The sequence below is a fragment of the Thermomyces lanuginosus genome, assembly GCF_041956635.1.
Source record: "Thermomyces lanuginosus strain ATCC 200065 unplaced genomic scaffold VTN49scaffold_32, whole genome shotgun sequence".
NCBI lineage: Eukaryota > Fungi > Ascomycota > Eurotiomycetes > Eurotiales > Trichocomaceae > Thermomyces > Thermomyces lanuginosus.
Window position 1 is genome coordinate 392,845 of NW_027192366.1, and position 27,945 is coordinate 420,789.

The window sequence follows — 27,945 nt, forward strand, 5'->3', positions numbered from 1 at the left end:
GCTGTATTATGTTTGATTTCCTTGTATGTAACTATTATTCATAATCTTACAACTTCTTGAATCATGTTCGCATCTGTTCTAGCAACAGGTGTGATCGATCCCGTCATTCGTTCGAATCAATTTTTAGAGATCACTACTAATCGACAGCAAGTGTGTGATAGATCGTCTTGCGTGCCTAGGCTACGTATGATAGCCCTTGCTTCCGTGCCGAACTCCTTGCATGTGAGCCACACATATCTGATCAACGCTGAACCCCGATCCCAGGATAGATCTATGCGGGGAAGGTAATGCTACCCGAGTCACGTTGCAGCTTGCATGCATAAAGCTAAATTGTGATGCTGCATAGACGAACCAAATTCCTCTTTCTCCATTCTGCATGTTGCTGATCTTCCGTTCATCCCGGGCGGTTCTCCTGGGATACCCTTGCCCCTTTCGCTAAAGGAAAAACGAAAATGGCACACTAGAACTTTCGTCGCCAAAAGATCAGCCAGCCGTGCCATGATGAGGGTAGGGTTTGGACGAAGGAGCTGGGGGTGTGCGATTTTACCTGATTGGTCAGATAGACTACATTTACTTCGGCCGGAAAATCTGGTATTCCGGAAATTTCAGATTCTCGGGAATTTCAGAAATTTCGCGATGCAGGAGAATCCTCAGAAATTTCAGGGATCTATGAATGTTATTTTTCGTAGATACCGAGATTTCGAACATGGCGAAATTTCTGAAATTTCCGGAACTTTTGAAATTCTTGAAAAATTTCGGGGAATTCTGCAATGCCGCAATCGCCAGAAATGGCGGAATCCGAGATTCTATGTGCAAGAGAGCTCATCAGTTTCGAGATTGAAATGCTTCCTAAACACAGAATTCTTTTTGATTCTTGCAATCTGAAATCTTGGAAATTATGCGTGCGGAAGTCATTGGAAACTGAAAAGCTCCGAATCCAAGGTGGAGAGACAGAGAACCTTTGAGATTCCGCCTATTTGAGATTTTTTAATATTGGGATGCTGAAATAGCCATTGGAAATTCTGAAATTCTGAATGTCCGCAGCATTGAATCACTGGAAATATCTGCGTATGGATTAGTTGAATCCGATATCTAAGAGTTGGAATCTCTGAAATCCAGAAACTATATAACAGGCAGCGTCCGGGAACTTCCAATTCCGATCAAGAAGTGCTTTTCTCGAACCAGCTTTCTGAGATCTGGCAAGAAAACGATGCTTGAAGCGACGGTGACAACTATCAATGTCAACTTCACGATGACACTGGAAATGACTTGAAAGTGACAAGGGTACCGAGTACCTCCAACTGTCATGAGAAACACTGCAGACGTCATCCGTGATGGACAGTGAATGGAGACTGGATCGGCTCAAGACAAAGACCGGGGAATGAATCCACATTTAGCCTAATCAGGAATAGGGTATGTCACTCCCCGCAACGGTACGACCCATGTGATTCGATCATGTTGTTTGGGTTGTTTGTGCTCTAGAATAATTAAATAGGTACATTCAGCTTCAGCTGCTCCTCAGAAAGCAGAGAATAACTCATTGTTCTGTTCTACCAGCACTTCAATATGGGCGGCGAACGATATGGTCGCTCTGGAGCCGATCTGACGTATCCTCGATTGGCCCCGCATCCTGTTGGCCAGCATATCCAAAGCATCTACACTGATCGGTTGCGCCAGTTCACCGATACTGGGCAGTACAAGGCCAATGGACTAGCATCGTTAGTAATCGCCGAGCAAAATGAATGATATTCTCACTGACAGTGTTTATATAGCAAGTATTACGATGCCATTGTTTCCGACTCCGACCATGTTAAGCTGGCCGTGTACTCCGTTCCCAACCTCGAGCGGCCATCCTTTGAGGAGGCCACGTCGCACGAATTCACCCCGACGCATGTCGGTGCGAGCTTCGGCCCCAGCTGGTCGACGCACTGGTTCAAGATTCGCTTGACCATTCCGCAGAATCTCCTGCAGAAGGAGCGGCTGGAGTTCCACTGGGATGCCGGCAATGAAGGTCTGATCTGGACTGAGCATGGCCATCCGCTGCAGGGGTTGTCCGGGAATGGTGAGCGGATTGAGTGGATTATTCCAGAATCGTTTCGCGATGGCAAAGAGCATGTCTTCTACATCGAGATGGCCTGCAATGGCATGTTTGGAAATGCTCCTGGAGGGGACAGTGTGCAACCTCCCGATCCAAACAAATACTATACGTTGAGAAAGGCGGATATTGTTGCCGTAAACCTCCAGGCGCGGGCGCTGTATTATGACTTTTGGATCATTAGCGGTTGGTTCTCCAAGCGGCAAGAAGTTTAATGTGTAGTTCGCCCAGAGCTGACTTTTTACTCAGATGCGGCGAGAGAGTTCCCCAACGACTCGTGGGAGAAACATGAGGCATTGATGGTTGCTAACGAAATTATGGACACCTTCATTAAAGGAAACGGCAGCCAGGAGTCCATTATCGCGGCCAGGAAGGTTGCTCAGAAATATCTCGGCGACAAGGTCGACTCGGCCGACGTCTACCGCACGGGGACCGACCCCATCGTGTACGGTATTGGCCACTGCCACATCGACTCGTGCTGGCTCTGGCCGTTTGATGAGACGAAGCGCAAGGTTGCGCGATCATGGTCAAACCAGTGCGACCTTCTCGAGCGGTACCCTGAGCACCGGTTTGTCGCCTCGCAGGCCCAGCAATACAAATGGCTGGAAACCCTGTATCCGTCCGCTTTTGACCGGGTAAAGTATTGGGTCAAGAAGGGCCGTTTCCTGCCCATTGGCGGTAGCTGGGTCGAGCATGATACCAACCTGCCCGGGGGTGAGTCTTTGGTGCGGCAATTCCTCTACGGTCAGCGGTATTTTGAGAGTCGCTTCGGCGAGCGCTGCCGAACGTTCTGGTTGCCGGACTCGTTCGGCTACTCGTCTCAGATACCGCAGCTTTGTCGACTGGCCGGAATGCGACGCTTCTTCACGCAGAAGCTCAGCTGGAACAACATTAACAACTTCCCCCATACCACGTTCAACTGGGTGGCTCTGGACGGGAGTCAGGTCATCTGCCACATGACTCCGGCCGAGACGTACACAGCGAGCGCTCATTTTGGCGACGTGAAGCGTTGCATCAGTCAGCACAAGTCGTTGGATCAAGATAACACGTCGCTGCTTGTCTTTGGATATGGCGACGGAGGCGGCGGCCCGACTTTTGAACACTTGGAGAAACTCCGCCGATGCCGCGGGCTGAGCGACAAGATCGGCCTGTTACCTCGCGTCACGATGAATGTCACCGTTGAAGACTTCTTCGACCAACTGGAAGACAAGATTGCCAAGGGCACAGAGTTTATCACCTGGTACGGCGAGTTGTACTTTGAATTTCACCGAGGCACCTACACCACTCAGGCCAACAACAAGCGCAACAACCGCAAGGCCGAATTCCTGCTCCGTGAGGTTGAATGGTTGGCAACCATGGCCACTCTCTGCGGGTCAGCCAACGGCTACAGGTATCCCAAGAAGGACCTCGATAACATCTGGGAGTCGGTTCTACTGTGCCAGTTCCATGACTGCTTGCCCGGCAGCTCGATCGAAATGGTCTACCGGGATAGCGACAAGATCTACGCCGAGGTGTTTGCGACGGCTGAGAGGCTCAAGAAGGAGGCACTTCGGGCTCTTGGGCTCGAGGGTAAGGCAGATGGCGAATGGATAGCGGTCAACACGATGCCATGGACGCGGCGGGAGGTCCTACCGATCCCCGAAGGGGATGAGACATCGAATGATTCAGGATATGCATATGTGGACGGATGCACCGGAGTCTTGACAGCGTTACCACTGGAGAAAACGTTGCCTGAGGCGTCAGTCACGGAGCTTCGCCAGGGTGTTTTCCGTCTGGAAAACTACCGACTAAGAGTCGACATCGAAAACGGTGTCATCACCTCCCTGTACGACAAGGAAGCGAGACGAGAAGTGATTGCAAAGGGCGGTAAGGCCGGGCAGCTGGTCATCTTCGACGACAAGCCATTGTCGTGGCAGGCATGGGATGTGGAAGTCTTCCACCTTGGCACGCGCAAGGAGCTTCCCGCGAGCAAGACCTCCATCGGCGCGACAGGCCCTCACCGGGTGAGCGTCATAACCGAGACGCCGATCAGCGACCGCAGCTGGGTCAAGACAACGATCTCTTTGAATGGGTTCAGGAGGGACGATAGATCGGCCTACGTCGAGTTCGAGAGCGAAATCGAGTGGCATGAGGACAAGAAGTTCCTCAAGGTAGAATTCCCGGTGGACATTCGCAACACTGAGGCGTCATATGAGACGCAATATGGCATCACGCGACGGCCAACGCACTACAACACGAGGTAACTTCCTCCCCCTTTAAAGTCTTGTTGTTCCCCCAACTAACAGACAACAGCTGGGACATGGCCAAGTTCGAAGTCTGCTGCCATAAATGGGCCGACCTGTCGGAGTACGGCTACGGAGTCTCGATCCTCAACGACTCCAAGTACGGATTCGCGACCGCGGGTAATGTGATGCGACTGTCCCTGCTGCGCGCCCCCAAGGCGCCAGACGCACATGCGGACATGGGCCGGCACCGGATCCGCTACGCCATTCTCCCGCACAAGGGCCCGTTGGACCACCGTACGGTGCGCGCCGCCTACAACTTCAACAACCCGCTCAAGCTGCAGCGAGGACCAGGCTACTCGGCGACGCAAAATGCCAGGGGCTTCCTCTCTGCCATCCATCTAGAGGGCGACGAATCTCTCGTCCTGGACACTATCAAGCGCGGCGAGGACGACGAGGACGTCACGCGGGGCGAGCTTCCTCCTCGCACCGGCAAGAGCGTCATCCTGCGCATCTACGAGGCGCTCGGTGGCCGCGCCCGGGGCTCCATCCATGCCCGTTTGCCAGTCAAGCGCGTGTGGAAGACGAATATCCTGGAGGATGACGAGGAACTGCTGGAAGCTTCGGAGTACCACGGTGGAGTCAGCGTGGATATCGAGTTGCGGCCGTTTGAGATCGCGACATACCGGTTGCAGCTGTAAAGTAAACCGCCTTTCTCTCAGCACCAGTCAATGTCCAGTACATGTTATGATCAGCCATCGTCTCCGATTATCATCTCATTTTTCTAGTGGGTATAACCAAATAGTCATACAAGTACAGTTCAGTTCAAGCCTGGCCCAACGCCGAATCCACCATGAAATGATCCCAGCCAAACAACGCCGTAACTTTTGTAACAGAAGAAGAATTGTAGAAACGGGTTAATCCCGCCCATACGTAATCTTTAGCCTCTTCACCGGTGGCCTTGTTCCCTCGGTGTCCTGATCATAATCATCATCCCTAGCCGCGGGCGTCGCCGCACCAGACTGACTGGCTTTCTTCTTATTCTTGCTCAAGCCACTCTTTGACGACTCGGCTTTGGACCCGCCAGCATTGGCCGAGGCGGTACTATTACTGTTGGGCCCGCCGGGTGTTGATATTGGTGTTGCAGCATGCGAGGGCGTTGATGGAGCGGGGGAGTCCTAGAAAACCATCACATCTCAGTTCGAATCGCACGCTCGATCCTAACGATTTTGGGAGGTCATACACGGATAAATGATGCCGAACTCCGCGAGAATACTCGGTCCTGATCCGACAGCACACCCTTTCGCCGTGTTGCCGTGCCGGGCCCTCCCGCGCCAGAGGCGCCAATTAACCCGCTCCCGGCTGCAGAGGAGCTACTCGACGCGCCCTTGATGTAGTTGTCAAAGCCCTTGATGATGTTACCTGCGGTAGTCTCTTCGAGGTAGGATTGCTCAAAGCGGTAGATTTGCTCTTCGAGTTGAGCCTGTGACCGACAGAACCCCTTTGTCAGCCTGTCACTTTTTTGCTTCAGAGAAACGGTCGACACGAACCAGGTTCTTGTCCATTATTCGTTTCTTTTGTAACGTGTCGCGCAGTTCCCGCCTCAGTTTCTCATAGTACGGTAGCCCGCGGTTTTTGTTCCCATCTGACGATGCTGCTGTGCCCGCAGGCGCTGTCGTCCCTGTTGCTGTCGTCGTTCCTGCTGCTGTTGTTGTTGCCGCTGTTGACGTTGTCGTGTTGGGTTTTGCCGTCGCCGCCGTTGATGCGGTCGTGCTAGGTGCCGCTGTCGTCGTGCCGTTTGGGGCCGTCGTGCCGGCAGTTGTTGTCGCGGGCTCTGCCATTGCAATCAAAATGCTTGAATACTAGTCTATGACTGTCGAGAAAGGGTACCGGAAACTTCGCTCTGAGGTGGTCCTGACTTTCACAAGCTTCCCTGTCGATTGCTGCGCGGTTGGGCTGTTTGCATGGTTTGCATTCTGTTTGTCTTGTTTGCATGGGGTTCGTGTCCTTGCATGTTTACCGATCACATAGGATGGCGATTGATTGCGAAGATCTCGTCCTTGAATGCCTAGGCTCTGAATCTACTTGTTTTGAGATACTAACAGGTTGTGTTCAGCTTTCAATCTCTCCTAGTCTCGGGATTTTTTCTGAAGAACAATGGATCATTCACACCATAACATGGACCATGCCGGCATGGACCACGGCGGCATGGACCATGGCCATGGTGACATGGACATGGATGCGAAGTGCGCCATGAACGTGCGTCTCCGACCTTCATTATATTCGGAATCACATACTCATACCATGTGATAGATGCTCTTCACCTGGTCGACCAAGAATTTGTGCATCGTCTTCTCCGGATGGCGCGTCCAGGGTACCTACTCGCTTATCGGATCACTCCTCCTCATCGTCCTCCTCACTGCCGGATACGAAGGCCTTCGGGCTTTCACCCGTCGCTACGAGGCATTGCATCAGCAACGATTAAAAGCTTACACCTCTCCTGTGCATGTTGGTGCGTATTCCCTTTTACTCCTTTTGCAACCCCTTTCATGGCTATCTTATCGATGGTCCCTCCCTATTGTATTGACTCGCTGTCTTCAAAGACGACGAGGTCCGTCCGTCCGGCAGCAACCTCCGTTCGTCGCCCGAGCCCGCCAATGCCGTACACTCACTCGTCGTAGGCAGAGATAGTAAAATCGAGTTGGAGCGAAGGGGGAAGATCATCCTCGCGCTGCTCTATGCCGTGCAAGTGTTTTATAGCTTCTTTCTCATGTAGGTTTTCGTTGTTCTGATAGGACCTGATCGACCGGTGGCACTGATCTGCGGTGATATTGTAGGTTGTTGTTCATGACGTACAATGGCTGGATCATGCTCTCGGTTGCCGTGGGCGCCTTTGTCGGATACTTGGCTTTTGGACACGATGCGACCGCAACAAGGTCCGCTGCTTGTCATTGATGATGTGTTTGCTATGAGATTGCTGGTCAATGTCGTCTGTATGCCATAGAGTAATAGATCTATACGCACATTTTTGTTCAGGGTACTTCTACATCACTCCCATCATCGCCGAATCCGAACTTGAAACCCTCCCCGTCGTCCCCTGCATTGTTGTCTTGCTCCACTGGACCGTGAACAAGCTCCTCCCACTTTCTTTTCCGTCCTTGCTTCCGCCGCTCCAGATCCTCCAGCGCGGCATCGAGCAGATCCGGATGCGTCTCTCGGAGTTTGTCTACAAACCGTTGGTACGGGTTTTCCACGTCCGACCGGAATCCTGTCACTTGATCGGGCTTGTTCTGTAGGAAGTCAAGTGTTGCTGACAGATGTGCGCGCGGGATGAAGTTCTGGGTTATTGCGATTGATGTCTCGAGGTTGACTACCAGGTGCCACCACCCCGAGGGCACGTGGAGGATCTCACCTGGGCCGCAGATGCCCTCGATGCAGCCTGGGGTCCGCCGAGCTTCGGCATGGAATCCAAGGAGCCACTCCGCGATGCTCAGAGGGGAAGTCACCTCGCTCTGGTCGGCCGAGACATACACCCCTGGTGGCGGTGGCAGCTTATCTGACGACGGGAACATGATCCAGTACTTGGCACCGCGAAGTACGGCGTTCCACGCGCTCGTCGCGTTGGGATCTTTGTGGAACGTGCTACCCGATCGGGTCGGGCCGATGATCAGCCATCGACGGTCGGGTCGATCGTCACCCAGCACGGCGAAGAGGTCCTCGCCGAAGCAGGCCGGCGGCCAGTATGCAGGGTCTGGGACCTCCTCTGGCGTCCCGACCTGGAGATTCATCTTGGACACGAAGCTCCGATCAAAAAGGTACAGTGGACTCTCGTCAGAGTTGTTCTGCATGTACTCGACATATGTCCGTAGAGGCCAGTCCACGGCCTCGGCGCGGAATACTACGTCACCGTATGCCTCAACGAGGCTTTCAGTGGACCAGTGTTTATATACTGGCCATTGCTTGACCGGTTCGGTCAGGATGAATGGTCGATTCGTCCATGATTGCTGGAACTCCTCCGGACTCAGGTCTTTGAGTCGCGTTATCTGATTCCGCTCTGGAATATTACGGATATAGGTGTCGAGGTTGATGTGTGCACAGTAGAACGGGCGGTGAAGAGTGTCCGAGAAGAGCTCAGAGCAATCCAGCGTTGGAACTTGCGTCTCTGAGAGACCCAGGTACGTTGCGCGCCAAGTGCCTTTCCACTTGAAGTTTTGTAATTGATCCCTTGGGAATATCAGCAGGCTATATACATTTTGTCATTGGATTTCGCACTCACCGAATCGCAAGAGCTTTCCACAGCTCTTCAGACCGTGTAAACGCATACAGCGCCTTGCATGTACGACCAACCCGAAGTAGAGACGCAGCGTCAAGAAACTCGAAAAGAGTTAGAATTGTTTCATCGGGAAGTATCCCGAAGATGCCAATCGCACTACGCAGATTCCGCGGCGCAATTAGTCCATTGCCGCTTGGTTTCACACCCAGAGGATGGCAAGGAATGGCATCCTGGTCTGCAAACAACGACAACTCTCCATCATCTTGTCGCGTATCAGACGTAGCATGCACGTCTTGCGCACGCTCTCGGTTGGCCACAGACACTGCCGTCATCTATGCTGTTGTGTCTCACAACATTGGCTGTATTCTGTACGAGTATTTTGTCCTAATTCAACGAGCGACTCCTGTCCATCGACTAGCAGGCAGATTCGGCCTGAAGATTTGAGGCATCATACAATTGCAGTCACCGTTGCCAGCGCATTGGAGTGGACAGTTTCTTCGTTTTTTTCATTTGCGAGCTTAAAAAAAATCAATTGCAGGTAAAAAGTGAAATTTGCGAAATCTGATTGGTCAAGATTTCCGGTGGCGGCAACGTGGGAAAATTGGGTAGAGGGACCCGCGCTAAACGGGGAAATTTTCTTGCCATAGAAAAAAAATTCTCTGCCAGATCAACTTTCAAGATCAAACAACTCTGCTGATTGCAATCTCATTTCAATCCGCGACTCGCTGTTGCTCTCTGGAAGACCTGGAGAGCCGTGATATCTGCCGCTTCAGATCAAACCCCGCGCTCTGTGGCTACAACGACATCCTAGAGGATCGTTTGTGGCCCGTTTCTGTCGTCGTTTAACCCCACTGTCGACAGTAGATCACAGCGCATCGTCTGTGGTCATCCCCTCGCATAACCGTTGCAATCATGGCTTCGAAAGGCTTGGATGAGGTTCCGGAGCGTATGTCTTTTCCCTCTCCGATGATGATGTCCGGTGGCGGCAATCGCGCATCAGAACTGGCGCTGCCGGCGGCGGGCATTGTGTGGGTGGGTTGAGGATCAGAACAGCTCGCTAACAAAGTTTGCCTCCCACAGGTCAGATCGAGTCCAACTATGACGAGATCACGGATTCGTTCGACGCCATGAACCTGAAGCCCGAGCTGCTTCGCGGCGTCTACGCCTATGGTTTCGAGCGGCCGTCGGCCATTCAACAGCGCGCCATCATGCCCGTTATCAGGGGTAGGTTTTGCCCAGCGTTGAGTCCTCCTCCTTGGAATCCGATTTGACTGGTTGCTAGGCCATGATGTGATTGCGCAGGCCCAGTCGGGAACTGGCAAGACCGCCACCTTCTCCATCTCCGCTCTGCAGAAGATCGATCCCGCTCTCAAGGCCTGCCAGGCTCTGATCCTGGCTCCGACCCGCGAGCTGGCGCAGCAGATCCAGAAGGTCGTGGTTGCCATTGGTGACTTCATGAGCATTGAGTGCCACGCTTGCATTGGTGGTACCAATGTGCGTGAGGACATGAAGGCTCTCCAGGACGGCCCCCAGGTCGTCGTCGGCACGCCGGGTCGTGTGCACGACATGATCCAGCGCCGCATGCTGCGCACCGACTACATCAAGATGTTCGTCCTCGACGAGGCTGATGAAATGCTTTCTGTAAGTTCTATCCTATATCCACCTGTCTTGCGAGGGTGCTAACGGTCGTCCAGCGTGGCTTCACCGAGCAAATTTACGACATCTTCCAGCTGCTTCCGCAGTCCACTCAGGTCGTCCTGCTGTCGGCCACCATGCCCCAGGACGTCCTGGAGGTCACGAACAAGTTCATGCGCGACCCCGTCCGCATTCTCGTCAAGAAGGACGAGCTCACCCTGGAGGGTATCAAGCAGTTCTACGTTGCCGTTGAGAAGGAGGAGTGGAAGCTGGATACCTTGTGCGATCTGTACGAGACCGTCAGCATTACGCAGGCCGTCATCTTCTGCAACACCCGCCGGAAGGTCGACTGGCTCACGGAGAAGCTGACGGCCCGCGAGTTCACTGTCTCTGCTATGCACGGTGATATGGAGCAGGCCCAGCGTGACGTGATTATGAAGGAGTTCCGCTCTGGTTCGTCGCGAGTGCTGATTGCCACCGACTTGCTGGCTCGTGGTATCGACGTCCAGCAGGTGTCGCTGGTTATCAACTACGACTTGCCGGCCAACCGGGAGAACTACATCCACCGAATCGGACGTGGTGGTCGGTTCGGTCGTAAGGGTGTTGCCATCAACTTCGTCACTGCTGATGATGTGCGCATGATGCGTGAGATTGAGCAGTTCTACAACACCCAGATTGAGGAGATGCCGATGAACGTTGCCGGTATGTTTATTCCTCTCTATATCAGTATGTTAATTGATTCTAACTTTCTGCAGATCTCATCTAAACCTCTCTTGCCAACCTCGTGTCATTACTCGAGCCGACTGGCAGTATCCGTATGTTGATGCACAGTTATGAGGATATATTGTTGTGGGACATTGGCACTGCGGTGTCTGTTCTTGGTTGATACAGAATCAAAAGTGGTTTTCTTTCCTTTTCTGCTGCTTTTGAATCGGGAGGGGCTCGCCGAGATGTGAGACAATGTCGAACTTCTGGGTGACGACGTGATGCTAGATTGCAGTTTTCTTTCCTATATCTTTTTTCTCCGTCGAGTTCTTTGATTCCTGTTGTTGTCGATGACCTTTTTACCATGTTCCGTGCTGTTGTCGTTGCCACAGGGTTTGCGCGTTTGCTCTTAATCGCCGGCACCCGTCCGTGATGCCCCTTGTTTGGTGGTCGTTGTTTGCTTTGCATTACTCAGACACCGTGGTCCAACAAGGCGGACGGGGAGGCGTACTGAATGATAATGACTCGAGGTGGTTGCATTCTGTCAGAATTCAGATAGAGGTCAATGCCACTTTTCTTTTTCTCTGCCTGCTCCTTCCGTAGTCGGTAGGTGCTCTATGATATGTGCCTTGTGTTCAGGGCTTTGAACAGAATGAGAAAATATAGCATCAAACAACATGGCTTCTGCCGACCCGATCAGCGCAGTGCCCAAGACCTCCCTTCTGTGGGCATACCAACTCCGCCAGGAACACATCCATTTGGTTAAGCGCATCGACGATGTAGGCGCGAGACTGTCGTCCACTATGGAGCGCGCCACAGCCTCAGAGCAGCGCGTGGCCGATCTCCAAACGCAGATCCGAGCCCTGGAAGCAGACAACCACGCACTGCATGCCCGCATCGCGGCACTATCGACAGAATTCACCTCGGCGGTGGAGAATCTGTCCTCGCAGTTGACCACCAAGACAACCACTACCATTAGCAGTGATGCCAGCAGCAATAGCGTCATGCAGGAGCTGCGGACGCAATATGAGATAATGGCAAAGTCAATGCAGGAAGGTGTTGAGGCGGCCGCCGCACTTCAGGAACGGGTACGCGCGCTCGAGGAGAAGTGCGAGCAGCTCGCACAGCAGCCTCTTCAAGCTATGCCTTGTAGTAGTGGTACTACTGCTCCGGAAGACAACAATGCAGGAGGCGTTGCAGCAGTCGATCTCGATAATCAGAACGGCATTCAAGTCCAGACAACTACCAATTACCCTATGGCAACTGCTCCTCCGCCCACCCAAGCACAAGGCTCGCTCCTACAAACCCTCAAGCAAGACACGATGACCCTAGCCGCGTACTACGAGCATGCGGTGCAGCTCCGTTCGCGCATGCCCCGGCGCAAACAAGAGGGTCACATCGTCGAGGCATTTGTTGACGGCGTCAGCGACGCTTCGATCAAGAAATCCATGGAGTGGTACCTGGACGAGACAGCGTGGATCTGGAGCAATCTCGAGCAGTTTTGCGTGCAGTTCTTCGAGGCAGGGAATATGATTCCGAATAAGCGGAGTACGAGATCAAGGAGAAGTACCCAGAGGAGATCTTGACCTGTAATCTGTCCAGGATCTGATTTTTTTTATTCTTTACAAGGTTGCATGGACAAGTTAGTACTCTGTACTTCTTCAAGTCTCTTTGAACTCATACGGCCCATCACGCTCCTGCACCTCAACCTCAATATTTCCCTCTTCAATTACCTTGCCATCGACCTCAATCTGCGCCTTCATGACATCACCAGGCTTCACCTCCCCCACACCCTTTGGCGTACCCGTCAGAACCAAATCACCAGGCTCAAGAGTCATAACGCGCGAGATATCTGCTAGCACACGGGGAATGCGATAGATCATGAGCCCCGTCGAATCCGCCTGGCGGACCTGCCCACCGACCGAAAGCCGCAGGAACGCATCATGTGGATCGGGAATCCGTGTCTTGGGAATTCGCTGCGAGATCGGCAGGAAGGTGTCGAAGCCCTTGGCGATGGTCCAGGGAAGACCCTTGCTTTTGGCTTCGTCTTGGACGTTTCGGGCGGTCATATCAATGGCGACAACGTAGTCTAATTGTGCCCTCATCAGTAGGTTTCTCCAATAATAACGGGCGAGGGGAAGTTTGTACCAGAGATCGAATCCATGATCCGCTTCTCCTCCTCACTCTTTGACAATGACGCGGCATCAATATCCCGCAGCGTCTTCCCAACAACAACACCCAATTCCACCTCATAGTGCAGCTTGACACCCTTTGGACGAAGAACCGGGCCCTGACCAGGTAGAAGGATCGAGGACGGGGGCTTTAGGAAGAAGAATGGTTGTTTGGGGCGGACATTGTTTAGCTCGGCGATGTGGTCGCTGCGCTTTGTATGAGTCTGCGCGTCAGCTTTTCAATTCCCAGAGCTGGAGATTTAGAGAGCGGAAAAGATGAGTCCATACGCGTAGTTGCGGCCGATGCAGATGACTTTACGGCAGGAGTTGCGGATCGAGGCCATTTCTTTGACCGATGATGGGCGATTGAGAGTAGGATATTTGTTAAATGGCACAGGTGTCCGTTAATGTTGTTCAACGAGCGGCCGTGTTCATCAATTGATTGAATAAGTTTGTTGTGCTGAATGCATTGATGTCAGGTTCGGCTTCTTTGGCCAGCTCTTGAACGGAGTTTATCCGAACTACCGAATATTCCGCACAGGGAAATTATCCAGCTACCTCGACATCTGAACTTTTGCTCGATAGTAAAGTTTCATTGTGCGAGCCATTTTCTACTCGGAGCTGGTTCGCAACATTATTTTACCATGTCGAGGGTGCCCCATCGAGGAAGTAGCATTTGAAGCCATCAATCGAGACTCGGTCCAGAGGGCTCGTAGGATAGATTAGAACTTAGGGCGTGTTCGGGAGTCGTGGCCACCACGAGCCAAGGGCTAGGTAGACCCTCTCTGGCCCCTGGCCGTTAGGTAAACTCGTGGTGTTTGGAAATTGAACCGGGCTGGCCTTCTGACCACCGTTTCTGTCTAGTGAGATAAAATTTCGCGGTAATGTGAAAATAACTTCTTGTTCAAATTTGATGGATTCACTTTGTTTCCTGGCTACCTTACCAGATCACCAACTACTTCGCGTCGAGACGCGTGTCATTATATATTTTTTCAGCTGTTATTCCACACTTTTGTTCCTCAGAAGTCGTGAGGGAACTCTCATTTCTCGACCAGAACTACAGAGTAGACACCATGGATTACTCCTCGTCCCCTGAGCGGAACTCGGAATCTACTCAGAGTAGCACGCAGCGATCCGGTGCATCTTCACTTCTTGTGGGCCGCTTGACCTGAACGCGCCGTATGGACAAAGCGCTCCTGGAAGCGCTTCTGTCCTGCAAGAAAGAGGGACTGCAGTCCAATACTGGCAACTTCAAGCCATCAGCCTGGGACACAGTGGTTCCAGCAGTTAAAGAAGCAGCAGCAGGCCAAGAAGTAACAGAGGAGCAATGTAGAAATTGCTGGAAGGAGAAGCAGCAGCCCTTGCGGGAGTTCACACGACACGCGAACCAACTTTCCGGCTGGACTTTTGACAGGTCGAGAGGCACCTACGTCTCTGCCCCAGACGTCATGGATAGTTATTTTCAAAATCACCAATGCTTTGCTGTTTTCCGGGATCGAGGCCCAGATTTCCAGAACTTACTGCAAGAGCTACTGGGAGGAGAGCTGGTCACTGCAGAATATGTGAGAACAGCCGATAGTCTCCCCGATGAAGTACGATCGTCTGATATTTCACGACGTCACCGTTCAAAGCGGCCTAGGCTATAGTCTTCCAAGAGTACACGTAAGGAAGGCGAAGATCTACTCTGGAGGAATTGCTGGAGTTGAGTAAGCGGCTTGAACGCCGCACTTCTACGCAGAGCGGGCTGGAGATGTTTCTGAAGGATGTGTGTGACGTTATACCGGAGTGGATGGACAACGGGAAGCTCCGATACGAGAAACTGGTACCAACTACGCGTTTCTTCCGTGATCCCGTGAACTGTGAAACTTATATGGCATTCTCTAATGTGAGGAAAGAATTTCGGGTCAGATGGGCGGTGGACATGAGAGAAGAGGGCTTGATTTGAGATATATATTTCTCAAGTAGTCACTTTGAAAGATTGTGGCAGATCAGTAAAATAACATGGTATGACTGAATATAACGGACTCAGCTGGTTTCTTTTGGTCCGTTTAATGATACTGCAGTCACTGTTACCATACGATCTGCTTTGTGAATCATGTAGTCACCCGCATCGCCATCTAGGTGCCTCGTCACTTCCGCTTCCAACATTGACCTTCGATAAGTCCTCTACGCATTCTTCATCCATAGTCCCTGCCGCTTGTTAATGAAATTGTGGACGGCTGCCAGGGCAAAGATGAGCCTGACTTGCGTACGTATTAAATACCCTTCGCGGGCTTCTCTCAGCAAGTGAAAGCGCCGTTTGAGAACTCCGAAAGCCCGCTCGATCACACTTTGCTTGCTTTCATGACGATAGTTGAAGAATTCTCGAGGATTCTCGGCATCATTTTCCTTCCCTCCAAACTCTTTGAATGATACCTGACACCTGAATATGGAACGAGCACGCAACTTAATCTGCTCGAGAACCCAGCATCCGCGGAAAATAGCTGTTCTGTGGAAGACGAAATGTGCTATTGTTCTCCCTGGCATATCCAAGCACAAAGTTGTCGTGCGCCGAGCCCTCCATCCCAGGGAGTACGAAGACGAAACTCATATCGAAAAGCATCCGATGATGCGTTATCTTTCTGAGCTATATGCTTCGACCTTGTCCAGGAGAGTTGGACGCTGTACTATACCAATACCGCGTCGATCCCGTAGCACGGTATCTTGCCGGCCATCCCATCATAAATTCGTTTAAGATTACTTGTTTGAGTTTCCCCTCCCATGCTGGATTGCTGTTTCTAAACAAGTGGTCCGGTAGTTTGCGAACATACCAAATCTTGAACAACGTCCTCGTCTTCGATGAGAGTGACGACTTTCCAACAATGTTATCCTCCATGTCGACGGTACGCATTACGTGTCGAGCGGGAAGCTTGGGCCATATACTGAGACTCGTATGCTTAGCTATCAATTAGGAAGCAAGATATGTGCAGGAAAATAACAGAAACGTCAGCCCGCCATCCAAACAACCCAACGCAGTGGTATCATGAGCTGAAAGATCACAAACGTAGAACCTTGAGCCAATTGCAAAATCCTAAAATGATGTCGCGGAAAGGTTATCAATTTATGTGCTTCGGTTTCGGAGTTCGGATGCAACGTCTGGAGTATGAGGCTGACTGCCAGTGGCTTCGGACAGCGCATCCAGGGGCGAAACCTGGTTATCGAGTCGCTTACCCAGCTCCTCCGACGTGGCGTTTGCACCCTCATGTGACGACTGCGTGGCCGACGTATTCGACGCGTCCGGCGCGGGAATGGAACTGGAGAAGTCCGGTGAGCTCTGCCATTTGGCCACATCTTGCTTCAGCTGCTCCAGCTCCTTCTCGAACCGCTTGCCAAACACGTCAATGTAATAGGTAGCCCCGTTATGGATGCTCCAGATGAACACGCTCATCATGAATGCAGCGCTTGCCCACCCGTACCAGAACCAGATCGGGCACGGGATCATGGTCAGCAATGCGTACAGATACTGGATGACCATGAATGCAGACTCCTGCAAAGACCCTGGCAGACTAAGGACAAGTTTGCCGATCCAAGTTTTCGCATAAGACTTCCGCAGCCAGGTAAAGCTGGTGGGTCGGCCGGCAGCGATCTTCTCGGCGCGACGCACTGTAATGAAGATGTGATACGTCAGCTGCCAGATCCCATAGGGGATCGATGCCCAAAGCATCATCGCCGGGAGGGTGAAATGTGCTGGCGATCCCGGAGGACTGAACTTGACTTCGTAGATGGCGGGGAATCTGGTCCTTAGAAGCTCCGCAGGGGTCAAGTGTGCGAGGCAGTGAAAGGCAACCGGCGGCATGATGTGGATGAACAAGCTACATTGAGCCAATTAGTTCCGGTATAGACTACAAAAAATGGTGCTCCTAGTCTTACCTGAAAACTTTGTCCATACTATGGAAAACCAGCGAATTCCGCCACATGGCGATAGCGACAGCATTGTTTCCGTACGCCAAGCAGTAAGTCGCAATCAAAAGTCGCTTCGAACGGGGGAACACCCATATACTCAGCATGGAAAGAAAATTCACAAAATAACACAAATCCGCCAGGAAATAGTGCCATCCTTTGCGGTGATAGGTGTAGACACGGATGGGCATGAAGTATATCAGCTGACCAGTGTACCAATAGTAAAAGTACTCCGGACACGCTCCAATGATATACCCGCTGATAAAAATATTCAACACGCCCGCGATAAATGAGATCTTTTCTCGCAGGGTCACGGTAACGGTATCATTCCACCGCTTATTCAGACGATCCACAGAGTCCCTCATCCGCCGTCGATACTTGTCTAGTTGTTCCTCAGCGGTAGGGACCCGCTTGCGCAGCTCCCCTACCACGCGATCCTTTGCCAGCCCGGACACGGACTTGAGCTTCTCGCGCTGCTTGCGCACCTTGTCTCGTTGGGCGTTTAGCGTCTGCTGCCATTTCTCCAGTTTCTGCGACAGCGCAAACGCATCCAGCATGTCAACGAACGTCAGCCGATCCAGCGGCGGAAATGTCTCCCAATCCTCCTGGTAGGAGGAGCTGCTGTTGTTCGAATACGTGCCATCCCTCGACACGTCTCCCGGAGTCGACACAGCCGACGCGGAACTTTCTTCCGTGGGGACCGGGAGCGTGTCTGCATCACCGGCCGGAGGCGACAAAGATGTGAACGTGACAGGCGCTGTCTCAGAGGGTTCGGGGGCGGACTGTGTCCGCTTCAGTGTCCCGTCGCTCTCCATGCTGCGATATCTCTCTTGAAAAGCAAGGAGGGTAGGGCCGCCGCGTGGGTAGTAGGAACGACTGTATGTTCGTTGAAGCATTAGCATCACCATCTTGCCTACAATGTACTCGACCTTGTGCTGTTGGCAGTTACCGGACAGATCGCCAACGGCAAGCTGAGCTCTAACTTGGAGAGTATCGGTTCATAACTTGGGACTCACCAAAAGAGCGAGATGCAACAGTGTTATTATTATCCAGCTGCAGCGTCTGCCGTCCGCCGGGTCATGGTTTACGCCGCAACAATCCGACGAGGGGTAGAAGACTCGAAGTGCGTCTTTGAGAGTGCTCGAGGTCAGGGGACGCGTTCTCGTGCACGTAGCTCCATCGATGGTTGGCTAGGGCCACGAGGCGACTAGAGCTGTTTCTGCCTGAGGCCGCAATTACTTACATCTGGTTCATCCACGTGATGCCGAGCTATTATGGATCAAACTTACCATAGATGGACTAACTAGTTGAAGCTTGACTCTCAATCTGAGGCTTGGCAGTGGGATCTGCCAGCTTGCCGAATTGGGAAAAACCATCAGAGGGACTTTGTCAAGACATCTGATTCAGCAAACCAGGGACGTTTGTGCCGGAGCCAGTGACCCTATCATGTATTGTGCCTATACAAATGCTAATCCCATGACATGAACAGGTAGTTACACGGACATACTTAGTACCGAAAGATTCTATGCCCTTTTTCATAAGATCGACTAGGAAGGGTAGCGTGTATCTCTCCAAGTCAATCTTAACAAACACCGGAAATGTCCTTCAACATCATTATAAGAATTAGTTATTCAGCTCAAGATAGCTCGACATCTTTGTCGAACCCGGTTTCATATTGGGGGTATTGCGGGGCGGATGGACGCGCAGAATTGTCCCAGAGAACGGTTGATGGAGCTGCTGTAGTCGACACTAGCAGTGGATGACCCATGTAGTTCGTCGTCATACACGGTTTTCCACGGTTCTGGGACATTTCGTACGACCGAGAAGGGGGAGTATCTTTGGATGACTGAACACTTTCCCCTGGACGAGGGCTATACGTGGCTGACCCGTCAAAAGAGCTGGACCAACTTGCTGTAGCAGTAGGTGAGGGAAGACCATGGGCGCCAAATTGCTGAGATTGCGGCGGTGGGGGCTTCATTGCGTCAAGCGAGACTGACGGCCGATCTATTGATGAAGTCAAGGACGGCAGCGCTGGCAGCGACCCTCCGTTTGAGCTGGCTTCTGGAGGCCACTGATGACTTCCTGTGTTGATGACTTTCATTCTCTCTGGGTCGTTTTCGATTCCAAAATCGGGCCCGCCCAGGTGAACCTGAGTTACACGGATCACGGTGTCTCCAGCTAAGAAACGGAAGATGGTGAGTTGTTATCCAAGTGTCTGAACCGTGGCTGAACTTACGAATTTCCCCCCTCTGATACTTTTCCTCCATCAGCCGGATTCTGTGAATCTCATCCAGGATAAGCCATCGCTCGGGCGGTGTAATTTGTCGGCGCACATCCAGGGCAGCTTCGTGAAGCTTCTCTGCGGTTATTTGATGGCTCTCACGTAGTTCTCGCAGGATGTGAATCAGAAGACGAATCCGCTCTGTCAAGGACCTCAGTAAAGCTTGATTTGGACTCTATTTCCGGTAGACTTTTACCTTCTTTAAGAAGATGATCGGGCTCTCGATGTGTTACACCGGCTGGCCACCACGGCGGTTTCGTAGCTTCTGGGTCCAGTTGCTCCGGCGCGTTCCCACCACCAGGCAGACGTCCATTGTAAGGGTGATGGACTTGTTTTCTGGGCTCGACCATGCGGATATATGCCTTCGCGATCACTCTGCAATTCAGTTGTTGGAAGACTTCGAACGCTCTCTCATAGTACTTTTTCATCCGCCGTTCGTCGCCAACCCGCATCGCCGTCCAAGACGCTGGGGGCGCGATAGTCGTGGGTGAACTGGCGTCACCGTTCATTCCAGCACATTTTCCATTCCGTCGTTGACGTTTGCTTTGGTGCATCGGAATGTGATATGGAACCAGCGAGTTAAGGCTGACTCCTGAATTGTTCCAAAATACTCCATCGTGCAATCGAAATGGCTGCAGCGGCAATGGCGACGACAGACTATTCCCGCTGCCGCCAGGGGCAGGCATTGTCCCTTGATGGAATCAGAATGCATGACACCCAGAGCCAACTGCGAGCAAGTCTTGGGACTAACCGTTGAAGCCTGATGCCCCGCTTAGGGCTGCTGCTTTCATGAAGCGGTCCCGACAGTCCTGGGTGAGAACCTCGACGCCCGAACTGCGAATCGTGGGGGAGACCTCAACTTCGACCTCGCCATTCTGGTTGACATATATCATGGCGAAATGCCGAACGTGAGATCCATCTGTTTTCACAAAGCCGGGAAGAGTCGGCTTGAAAAGCAAACTGTCAGTTTCCTAACGTCAACTATAGCTTCTCGGCATCACACGTACCGTCGGGGATAGCCCACCGTACGACAACATGGTGGTGGGATCTTGTGCCTCCCTCGCAGCAAGGGATCTTTTCGACGATGCCCGGCTCATCAGCTCATCAGCTTCCGCTTCTGCCGTGGAACCGATGGACGATGGATCGGTTGCAGTCAGTCAGCATTCAAGCAAAACATGGAGACCGGTGAGACAATGACGCCGCAGGAAGTCTCTGTTAACATGTGATTCTACAATAGGAATTGCTTGATTCGCATAAGAATGCAGAGCTCAGGGGGCGTTCAAGGGCAGCAGTCCACGGCCGGGTCAGGGACGGGTTGGTAAATATGATCTGGCGCGATATAGATGTGTAGAAAAGCTACAACACTTTGACCCATTGCTCAGGGACCCTAGACCAGATCTGCATGAATGCTCCACGGAGAAGCAGCATCGAGCCCCTCGACAAAAAGAAAAAAACGCCTTTAGCGGTGACGCAGCCTCTCTGATAGGCTAAACCATTCTGGAGGAACAAACGGCAATCGAGGCAGGCGTTCGATAGCTGCGGCAACTGGCAAGCGAGATCAACGTGATCTGGCAGCTATGACCCATACCGTATTCCTTTCTCGGATCCACGTCGCTGCTGGCGTCAGTCCTAGCGTCCTGGATGCCGCTAAGGAACAGGGTTTTGATGGACCCAGCAGCGAAGTTTGGGGTCGTAAGTTTACTGTGATCCATGGCCATGCCTGCATGTACATTAGTTTGATACAGTACGGAGTAGCCTGGCTCAAAGTAGCTTACAAATGTCGATTGAAGATCAAGGCTGGGATTTCATTCCTGGACGTGGGCAGCCCAGCACGCCAACCACTCTTACTCGACCAATCCTCTCCTCAACATTTCTATGATTCTCCAATGATAGGCCATTAATTGGCCCATTGGCTGTGGCGTGTGGTCTGTGTGCATGACACCGGCAGTCAAATCGAAATCCCACGCCCTGACCCTGTTCACTTGTTACAGAAAAGGAACATTGCCTAAAGTTTCGACGGCTGGATGTGCAATCACAAACAAAGAGCTCAACATGGGACCCTGAAGTCGGCGGTTGCGGCGGGTGAAATTCGTTCGCCGCCGTCCATCTCATAGCTGACGGAGGCGATGCTCAGTTTTTTTCTCTTCTCGATTGATTCGTCCGCAAAACGTTTCCCATCTTGGCATCGGAAGGTATTGTACTATCGATTCCTGATTGTCGTTGTTTTTCGATGGCACTTCGTATTCCCGGCGAGCGGGTCTGGATCTGACAAGCGGATGCAATTCCAGGTGCAGGATTTGGTTTCGACTGTCGGAAACCCAAAAACACAACTGTCTGCAGCGTTTGAGGCTCGCTTCCAGACTCAAGCGGTCCAGAGCAGCGCGGAGGACTCCGAACACGCGACTCCTTTAGAGTTCCTGATGAAGCCCACCATGTCCAAAACCCCGAAGGGCCCAAGCACAAACAAGGAGAGAATTTCGAGAAACCCCAATGGATGATTCGCGATCGGGTGTGATATCTCGAATTTCTCGCAACAGCGGATGCAGCTCTTCAGGTCCCGAACCAACCGGAGCTCACAGATGGGCCCGGCTCTGGTTTGGTTTGAGATCGGCGTGCCCAGAGCTCCACGCCAGTGCGGGCTCTACCGCTAAAGTTAGGGTTCAGGGAATGTGATATGTCAGATTGACGCCACGATCAAGGTCTGGCTCTCAACACGCGGTCGATCAATTACCTACCACATTGGTAATAGTTACTATTACTATTGCTGTCCCGCCTGGGTGAATGGGCGTTTACTTTGCGATCAGATCTCTTGGTCTCTCAGCTCACACGTTCAGTTCTTTGCAAGGATCTTTTTTTTCTTGAAACCTCAACCCGCAAGAAACTAATGGGAACAAGCACTGCTAGCGCAACATCAGCATCCCGCCAGCCACGGTCAAGACGTACATTCCAGGCTATGTCTACTGCCTAAGACCTTCCCAAAGACGGTTGTTTCGAATGTGGCGAAGAATGCATCAGAAGAATCTGGTGGGGTGTCGATCAAGGTACAGACAGTGGCAGTGATCTTCCCAAGGGCTACCGTATCAGAACCGCAACAGTTCAAAGGTAGGCCAATGCTCTTGTGTGCTCTTTTTCTGCCCGAACACCGTAGTCACTGGCCGCCTTGTTCGACTTGGAACAAGAGAATGGTCAACTCGGTATTTACTCCATTTGATGATCTGAGACAGGTAGGAAAGTAGGCTGTTGTGCGTCTCGGTGCCCCATCTGTCGCCGATCTTACATCTCTTCCATCCCACGAAGCTTACGAGTATATTCATGGCTTATCCCATGAGCCTCATAAGGAAAGAGATCCAGATCTAGATCCGGCTGTCATCGTCTGCACAGCCTCTGTTGCCGAGATCTCGGGAAGTATTCCCAACTACTTCTAACAATTCAATTTTTGACACGCAGTCGGGCAGAACTGAGTCAAGGATTATCGCAACTTACACCTCCCCAAAGCTACTAGCACAAGCTTGCCCTCGCTACCGGAAAAAAGCTCCTATTGATTGATTGGTAGGCTAGCTTTTCCGATCCCCTTCCCCTCCTTTTCTTTTCTTCTTCTGCCTCTTGTTTTCTCTTTTTCTTTCTTTTTTTTTTTATTCGATATTCGACGGCTAACCCGTCATAATGTAAATCAATCAATTAAGTTAGAGATGATAACCGGCATGATGTCATCAATCAAGAAACAAGGAGTTACTGGTAGTCTCGAGCTCCAGCTTGATCGAAGCACCGTCGAGCGACTATGGACTACGAACTAGGGGCCCATGCATAAAAACGTATGCAAGACGCTGCACCGCCAGATCACGCCGATGAGGGCCTGTCCGCCCGCATTCCGACTCAAGTCATGGGATCACGGGTCAAGTGATCTACACTCTTTTGCTCTTCCTCTTTTGTTCTTCTGCACACGGTACCTAGGCAAGAGAGAGATACCTTGTGAAAGGCATGAACAGATCTACAATGTTTTCAATATAATCTTGTACACTGTAGTTACCTTGTGTGCACTAGTTAGCTCAGCAAACTTTTCGAAATTCTGGAGGTACTTGCCTACTAGTTCCCTCCAAAACCAAGGCAGAAGTTGATCTTGGGTCTCCATCTCAATCTACAATGCACTTGTCAATCAAGGAATTTGTCGGTAAATGCTTAGAGTTAGGGCAACCTCCGAACTCGGATAGAAAGGCTAGCCATAGTTACTATGAGCATTTTACTTGCACGCGTCTTGGTGTCTTAAGGATAACACAAAGTTAGGGCTTGCTTATTTCGTCGTGGACTGGATACAGGTGTCACTACTAGGCGACAGCTTGGTCCTCCGAACAGCATGACGATTGATATTGTTATTTAAAAATACATGACAACATCGTCCAGACAACGTAATGCTTGGTTCAACGGTAACTTGAATGGAAACAGCGTGAATATACACATGGATGCCCTTGCCTCGTGTTCCCATGACCATATCAATGACCGAATCAGCTATACTTTCGTAACTGCTCTCTCGTTAGCTCAATCCCAACACAGGCCAGGTTCGGAAGGTTCAACTTACATCCAGCGTCAAGGCTTTGCTACTATTCTCCACCTGGTCGCGATAGATTCCGACGAGCGCCTCACTATTCTGGAACAGACCCTGCTTGAGACTGATGAGAATAAACTGCATGCCCGGCCCGGCGTGCTCGCGGATGTAGTTGGCGATGCGCGCGACGTTGGTGTTGTCAAGCGCGGCGTCGACCTCGTCAAGCACGAAGAACGGCGATGGCTGGTATGAGTGGATCGCAAAGAGAAGCGCTAGGGCCGCCATCGTCTTTTCTCCACCGGACAGGTGTTCCATGTCCCGGAACCGCTTCAGTGGTGGCATCGCGTGGTATTTGATGCCTTCAAGATATGGTTCGTCCGTATCTTCGATGTCGAGATATCTGCAGTTTCAGTCAATAATCGTGACATTAAGTTCCGAGAAAAAGCTGTCACTTACGCTTGTCCACCCAGAGGATAGTTGGCGCTCCGCGTCAGCTCTCGGTAAATTGGCCCAATCTGCTCGGAGATATGGCTGAAGGCTTTGTTGAACAGCTCCGATCGCTTTGCCTTGACCTCCTCAAACGCTTCCTTGGCCTTGCGCGCGCGCTTGCGAGCTTCTTCGAAGTCCTTCTCCGTGCTGCGGAGCTTGTTCTCCACGTTCTCCAGCCGCTCGAACGCCCGCGTGTTTGGTGCCATTTTGTCGAGCTCGTTATTGAGAGACCGGATGCGCTCCAGCAGCTCTTCCTCGACTTTGTCGTCCGCAGACTGGTCGCTCTGTTAGCTCCACTTCAACCTGAGTTGGGAAGTGTTCTCCTACCTCTTTCAGCGTCTCACCGAGAGAATCAAAGTCGACCTCGATGCCGTAGTCTTGCGTAGCAGGAGGGTTCAGACCCGCCAGTTGGGTCTCATCGTCAACATCCATCGCGTCCTCATCTGCATTCTGCGCCAGATCATCGATAGGCACTTGCGACAGCGGTGCAGACCCCCTGGCCAGCGGAATGTCGATATCTTCAAGCTTGCAGCGGCGCAAGAGAGCGTACCGATTGGATGAGTGACGCTGGATGTCGCCCTCCAGTGCGTTGATGGCTCGGAGGGTATCTTCGACATCCTTCGCTCGTTTTTGCAGCTCCCGTCGCTGGGCACTCACCTGCTCTTGAGTCTCGAAATAGCGGCCTTTCTGCTCTTCCAGGGTTTCCTTGAGAACCTCTAGCTCCGCATTGAGAACGTCCAGTTGTTTCTTGATCCGGTCTTGCTCTGCCTTCAGCTCCTTAATGAGAGCCTTGTCTCGTTTGAGCTGCGCACTCAAAGCTTCGATTCGGTCGTTCGTAGCCTGTAGTCGCTGCTTCTCAAAGCTCAGCTGATTTTCGATCCTACTCTTTTGCGTCGTAAACTCCAGCTTCTTCCGCGCAGCCTCGCCTTGTAATGTGCCCTGTTGGGCCTCATAATCACGAATGCTTTCATATCCATGCTTCCGGCAGAAGGCGCGGAATACCTCGTCCTCGACTTTGTTCACGGAAGCTTCCGACTTCTTGATGGAATCGTCGAGCTGCTGGAGCGCCCGTTGCTTCTCGAGAAGCGCGGGCTCGATTTCCGCCAGTTGCTTCTTGGCAAACTCAAGCTCACTTGCCTTGCTCTGAATGTTCCGGTCCAAAGCCTTGAGCTCTTCCTGAGCGTAGACCAGTCGCTGCTCAAGACCGACAAGGTCTCCTTGTAGATTCTCCTCCTCGGTACCACGACGATGGGCCTTTGGTAGTGCTGCGAGATCTGCAAGCAGCTTATCCTTGAGCTTGTGAAGGTTCTCGACCTCCGAATCTTCCCATCGCTTGGCATTTTGTTGCCCGGGCCCACGGCCACCCGTGATCAAGCCTCCCTTGTGGATCACGGTTCCGTCCAGAGTCACCGCCTTAGCATCTACACCTCGCTCGTAGCAGAGATACTTGGCCGTGTCGAGATCATCGCAGACGATGGCGTTACCACAAGCGTAGCTAATAGCACGGGCCACGGAATTGTCGTAGTCTACCGTCTCAATGGCCGGGCGCATGCCGCGATGCATACCCTTCAGGTTCGAGTTGAACGGCTTCACCTGAATGGTGTCCAGAGGAATGAACGTAGCCTGGCCGGCCCGCTGATCGCGTAGATGCTGAATGCACTCCTTGGCCGTCTTCTCGCTGTCGACTACTACGGAGTCAAAGTGGCGGCCAAGCACCGTGCTCACCGCTTCAGCATACCTCCTTTGCTTAGGCTTGCAGAGGTCACTGACTCGGCCTTTGACACCAGGGAAGATGCGCTTCAGGGTGGAAATCATCTCCCTCATGCGCAACTCTTTCTCGTTTTGCTTCCTGCCATCATCTGCCTCGAGTAGTTTCTTCAGAACCACTTGTAATTTCTCTTCCAGCTCCGTCCTCATCTGCGAAACGCGCAGACGCTCGGAAGTGAGGGCGTTGAGTTCCTTTTTCTTTCTTTCGATCTCACTAGATGTAGATTTTATCAGGTCATCGATTTCCGACTTGCGATCCTGCAAATTCTTGGAATCCGATTCCAGGCTCCGAATCTGATACTGGACGTTTTCGAACCGGCTGTTCAGACTGTTAACTGTCTCCGCATCGGTCTTTCTCTGTCGGCGGAGATGGTCTAGATTCAACTGCTCGGCCGAAGAACGCTTGTTTACTTCTTCCTTCAACTTGTTGTACTCTTGAAGGTCAGCCTCGCTCAGCTGAGCGCCGGTTCGGCTCATCGTCCTCTCCCACTCGGCTTCCCACTGTGACTGCGCCTTCTCAACGATCTTGAGATCCTTCTCAAGACGCTTGGCATTGGCTGCCTGCTCTTCACGCTGCCTGGTGATCTCGTCAATGCGGAGAGTGTATCTCCGTAGCTTGCCAGCCGTGATTTCGATCTTCTCGTCCACAGGTACCAAGGAGTTCACCGCATCTTCGATTTCCTTTTCCTTTTTGGTGATGTTGCGTTCCGCATTAGAGACGTCTCTGCCAACCTTTGCATTCTCCTTCTTGGCGGCCTCGAGGCTCTTTTCGTACTTTTCGACGGCTCGGCGGTACTCCTTGAGCTCATCCTGATGACGCTGGATTTCCGCACTTGACTCATTGATCAAACGCTGGAAATGGAAGAGTTTCCAGAGAATATGGGTGACGATGGCCTGGTCCCGTTCTTCAGCTTTGCGAGCGTAGTTCTCCGCTTCCCTCTTCTGCTCCTGGTACTGTTTGACTTCCGAGTTCATTGCTCTTCGGCGATTGAGCTGGTATGCCTGTTGCTCGGCGGCCTCCTCCATCTCCGCCTTTAACTTCTCGTACTCGGCCTTATACTCTAGGCTTCCCGAGATTTGCTCGATCAGACGTGTGAGGTCCTTGGGAGATTGCGCCGCGATGGCCTCCACGTCGCCCTGGAAGACCAGGAAATTGCGCGCCTTGATCAGGATGTTCTCCGCCTCGAGCGCGTCGTTGTACTCCTTTGCGCTGACGACCCTATCGTTGATGCGGTACTCGCTGACGCCGGCCCGCGTGATGGATCGCTTCCAGCGCTGCTCTTCGCCCGCGTCGTCCTCGTAGACGGCCATCACCCATGCCTCCTGCGGATCGTTCCGTTCTCCTTGGGTCTGGTCCTCCCCATCCGACACATCGTGTGCGTTGGCGTCATCATCGTCGCGGCCCTCTTCGCGGTCCTCCGCCTCGTCCCTGTTGGTCGCGGATCCATCTCCATTAATCTTCGATGTTCGTAGCACGCGCCCGCGGTAAACTAGATCGCGTAGATTGCTAGACCGTAAATGCGACGACTTGATGCCCAAGACAAATGAGATGGCATCCATCCTGGTTCAATGTCAGCCCCAAACAAAAGGTATAATTGCAACCGCAGTGCTTACGAATTAGACTTCCCGGCCCCATTGGGCCCGATGATGGAAGTGAAATAGGCATCACCAAACAACAAAGTATGGTGGCCCTTGTATGATTTGAAATCTAATATATATGTGTCTGGTCAGGCGTCTGTTCATGAATACATGGGAGAAACGGGGACATCTCACTGTAGAGCTCTAGCCGGACTAGCTTCCCCATCCTGACGACTCGAGATGGGCCGTC

At 52.1% G+C, this 27,945-nt stretch overlaps 12 protein-coding genes across 12 annotated transcripts; 5 read left to right on the forward strand and 7 right to left on the reverse strand.

Moving 5' to 3' along the window:
- Positions 1–1,566: 1,566 nt before the first annotated feature.
- Positions 1,567–5,018, forward strand: VTN49DRAFT_4904 (uncharacterized protein; the record flags this gene model as incomplete). Its single annotated transcript, XM_069412902.1, has 4 exons — positions 1,567–1,718; positions 1,773–2,281; positions 2,345–4,334; positions 4,388–5,018. 4 exons carry the CDS (start codon positions 1,567–1,569, stop codon positions 5,016–5,018), a joined length of 3,282 nt encoding a protein of 1,093 aa, XP_069266823.1.
- Positions 5,019–5,234: 216 nt separating this feature from the next.
- Positions 5,235–6,158, reverse strand: VTN49DRAFT_4905 (uncharacterized protein; the record flags this gene model as incomplete). The annotated part of the gene is made up of 3 exons (XM_069412903.1): positions 5,235–5,495; positions 5,561–5,800; positions 5,868–6,158. 3 exons carry the CDS (start codon positions 6,156–6,158, stop codon positions 5,235–5,237), a joined length of 792 nt encoding a protein of 263 aa, XP_069266824.1.
- Positions 6,159–6,474: 316 nt separating this feature from the next.
- On the forward strand, positions 6,475–7,272 carry VTN49DRAFT_4906 (uncharacterized protein; the record flags this gene model as incomplete). Its single annotated transcript, XM_069412904.1, has 4 exons — positions 6,475–6,576; positions 6,631–6,829; positions 6,999–7,089; positions 7,155–7,272. The coding sequence occupies 4 exons, from the start codon at positions 6,475–6,477 to the stop codon at positions 7,270–7,272; spliced, it is 510 nt and encodes a 169-aa protein (XP_069266825.1).
- Positions 7,273–7,349: 77 nt separating this feature from the next.
- Positions 7,350–8,922, reverse strand: VTN49DRAFT_4907 (uncharacterized protein; the record flags this gene model as incomplete). The annotated part of the gene is made up of 2 exons (XM_069412905.1): positions 7,350–8,541; positions 8,594–8,922. The coding sequence occupies 2 exons, from the start codon at positions 8,920–8,922 to the stop codon at positions 7,350–7,352; spliced, it is 1,521 nt and encodes a 506-aa protein (XP_069266826.1).
- Positions 8,923–9,502: 580 nt separating this feature from the next.
- VTN49DRAFT_4908 (uncharacterized protein) lies at positions 9,503–10,991 on the forward strand (the record flags this gene model as incomplete). Its single annotated transcript, XM_069412906.1, has 5 exons — positions 9,503–9,536; positions 9,671–9,814; positions 9,873–10,231; positions 10,285–10,927; positions 10,981–10,991. The coding sequence occupies 5 exons, from the start codon at positions 9,503–9,505 to the stop codon at positions 10,989–10,991; spliced, it is 1,191 nt and encodes a 396-aa protein (XP_069266827.1).
- Positions 10,992–11,056: 65 nt separating this feature from the next.
- VTN49DRAFT_4909 (uncharacterized protein) lies at positions 11,057–11,398 on the reverse strand (the record flags this gene model as incomplete). Its single annotated transcript, XM_069412907.1, has 1 exon — positions 11,057–11,398. The coding sequence occupies one exon, from the start codon at positions 11,396–11,398 to the stop codon at positions 11,057–11,059; it is 342 nt and encodes a 113-aa protein (XP_069266828.1).
- A 209-nt stretch (positions 11,399–11,607) lies between these two features.
- VTN49DRAFT_4910 (uncharacterized protein) lies at positions 11,608–12,516 on the forward strand (the record flags this gene model as incomplete). The annotated part of the gene is made up of 1 exon (XM_069412909.1): positions 11,608–12,516. The coding sequence occupies one exon, from the start codon at positions 11,608–11,610 to the stop codon at positions 12,514–12,516; it is 909 nt and encodes a 302-aa protein (XP_069266829.1).
- A 75-nt stretch (positions 12,517–12,591) lies between these two features.
- VTN49DRAFT_4911 (uncharacterized protein) lies at positions 12,592–13,445 on the reverse strand (the record flags this gene model as incomplete). The annotated part of the gene is made up of 3 exons (XM_069412910.1): positions 12,592–13,019; positions 13,079–13,308; positions 13,390–13,445. The coding sequence occupies 3 exons, from the start codon at positions 13,443–13,445 to the stop codon at positions 12,592–12,594; spliced, it is 714 nt and encodes a 237-aa protein (XP_069266830.1).
- Positions 13,446–14,282: 837 nt separating this feature from the next.
- On the forward strand, positions 14,283–14,747 carry VTN49DRAFT_4912 (uncharacterized protein; the record flags this gene model as incomplete). The annotated part of the gene is made up of 1 exon (XM_069412911.1): positions 14,283–14,747. One exon carries the CDS (start codon positions 14,283–14,285, stop codon positions 14,745–14,747), a length of 465 nt encoding a protein of 154 aa, XP_069266831.1.
- Positions 14,748–16,201: 1,454 nt separating this feature from the next.
- On the reverse strand, positions 16,202–17,855 carry VTN49DRAFT_4913 (uncharacterized protein; the record flags this gene model as incomplete). Its single annotated transcript, XM_069412912.1, has 2 exons — positions 16,202–16,952; positions 17,011–17,855. The coding sequence occupies 2 exons, from the start codon at positions 17,853–17,855 to the stop codon at positions 16,202–16,204; spliced, it is 1,596 nt and encodes a 531-aa protein (XP_069266832.1).
- Positions 17,856–18,676: 821 nt separating this feature from the next.
- On the reverse strand, positions 18,677–20,358 carry VTN49DRAFT_4914 (uncharacterized protein; the record flags this gene model as incomplete). Its single annotated transcript, XM_069412913.1, has 5 exons — positions 18,677–19,218; positions 19,277–19,462; positions 19,518–20,012; positions 20,073–20,268; positions 20,329–20,358. 5 exons carry the CDS (start codon positions 20,356–20,358, stop codon positions 18,677–18,679), a joined length of 1,449 nt encoding a protein of 482 aa, XP_069266833.1.
- Positions 20,359–23,820: 3,462 nt separating this feature from the next.
- VTN49DRAFT_4915 (uncharacterized protein) lies at positions 23,821–27,921 on the reverse strand (the record flags this gene model as incomplete). The annotated part of the gene is made up of 6 exons (XM_069412914.1): positions 23,821–23,838; positions 23,895–24,261; positions 24,318–24,625; positions 24,678–27,678; positions 27,732–27,825; positions 27,891–27,921. The coding sequence occupies 6 exons, from the start codon at positions 27,919–27,921 to the stop codon at positions 23,821–23,823; spliced, it is 3,819 nt and encodes a 1,272-aa protein (XP_069266834.1).
- Positions 27,922–27,945: the final 24 nt, after the last annotated feature.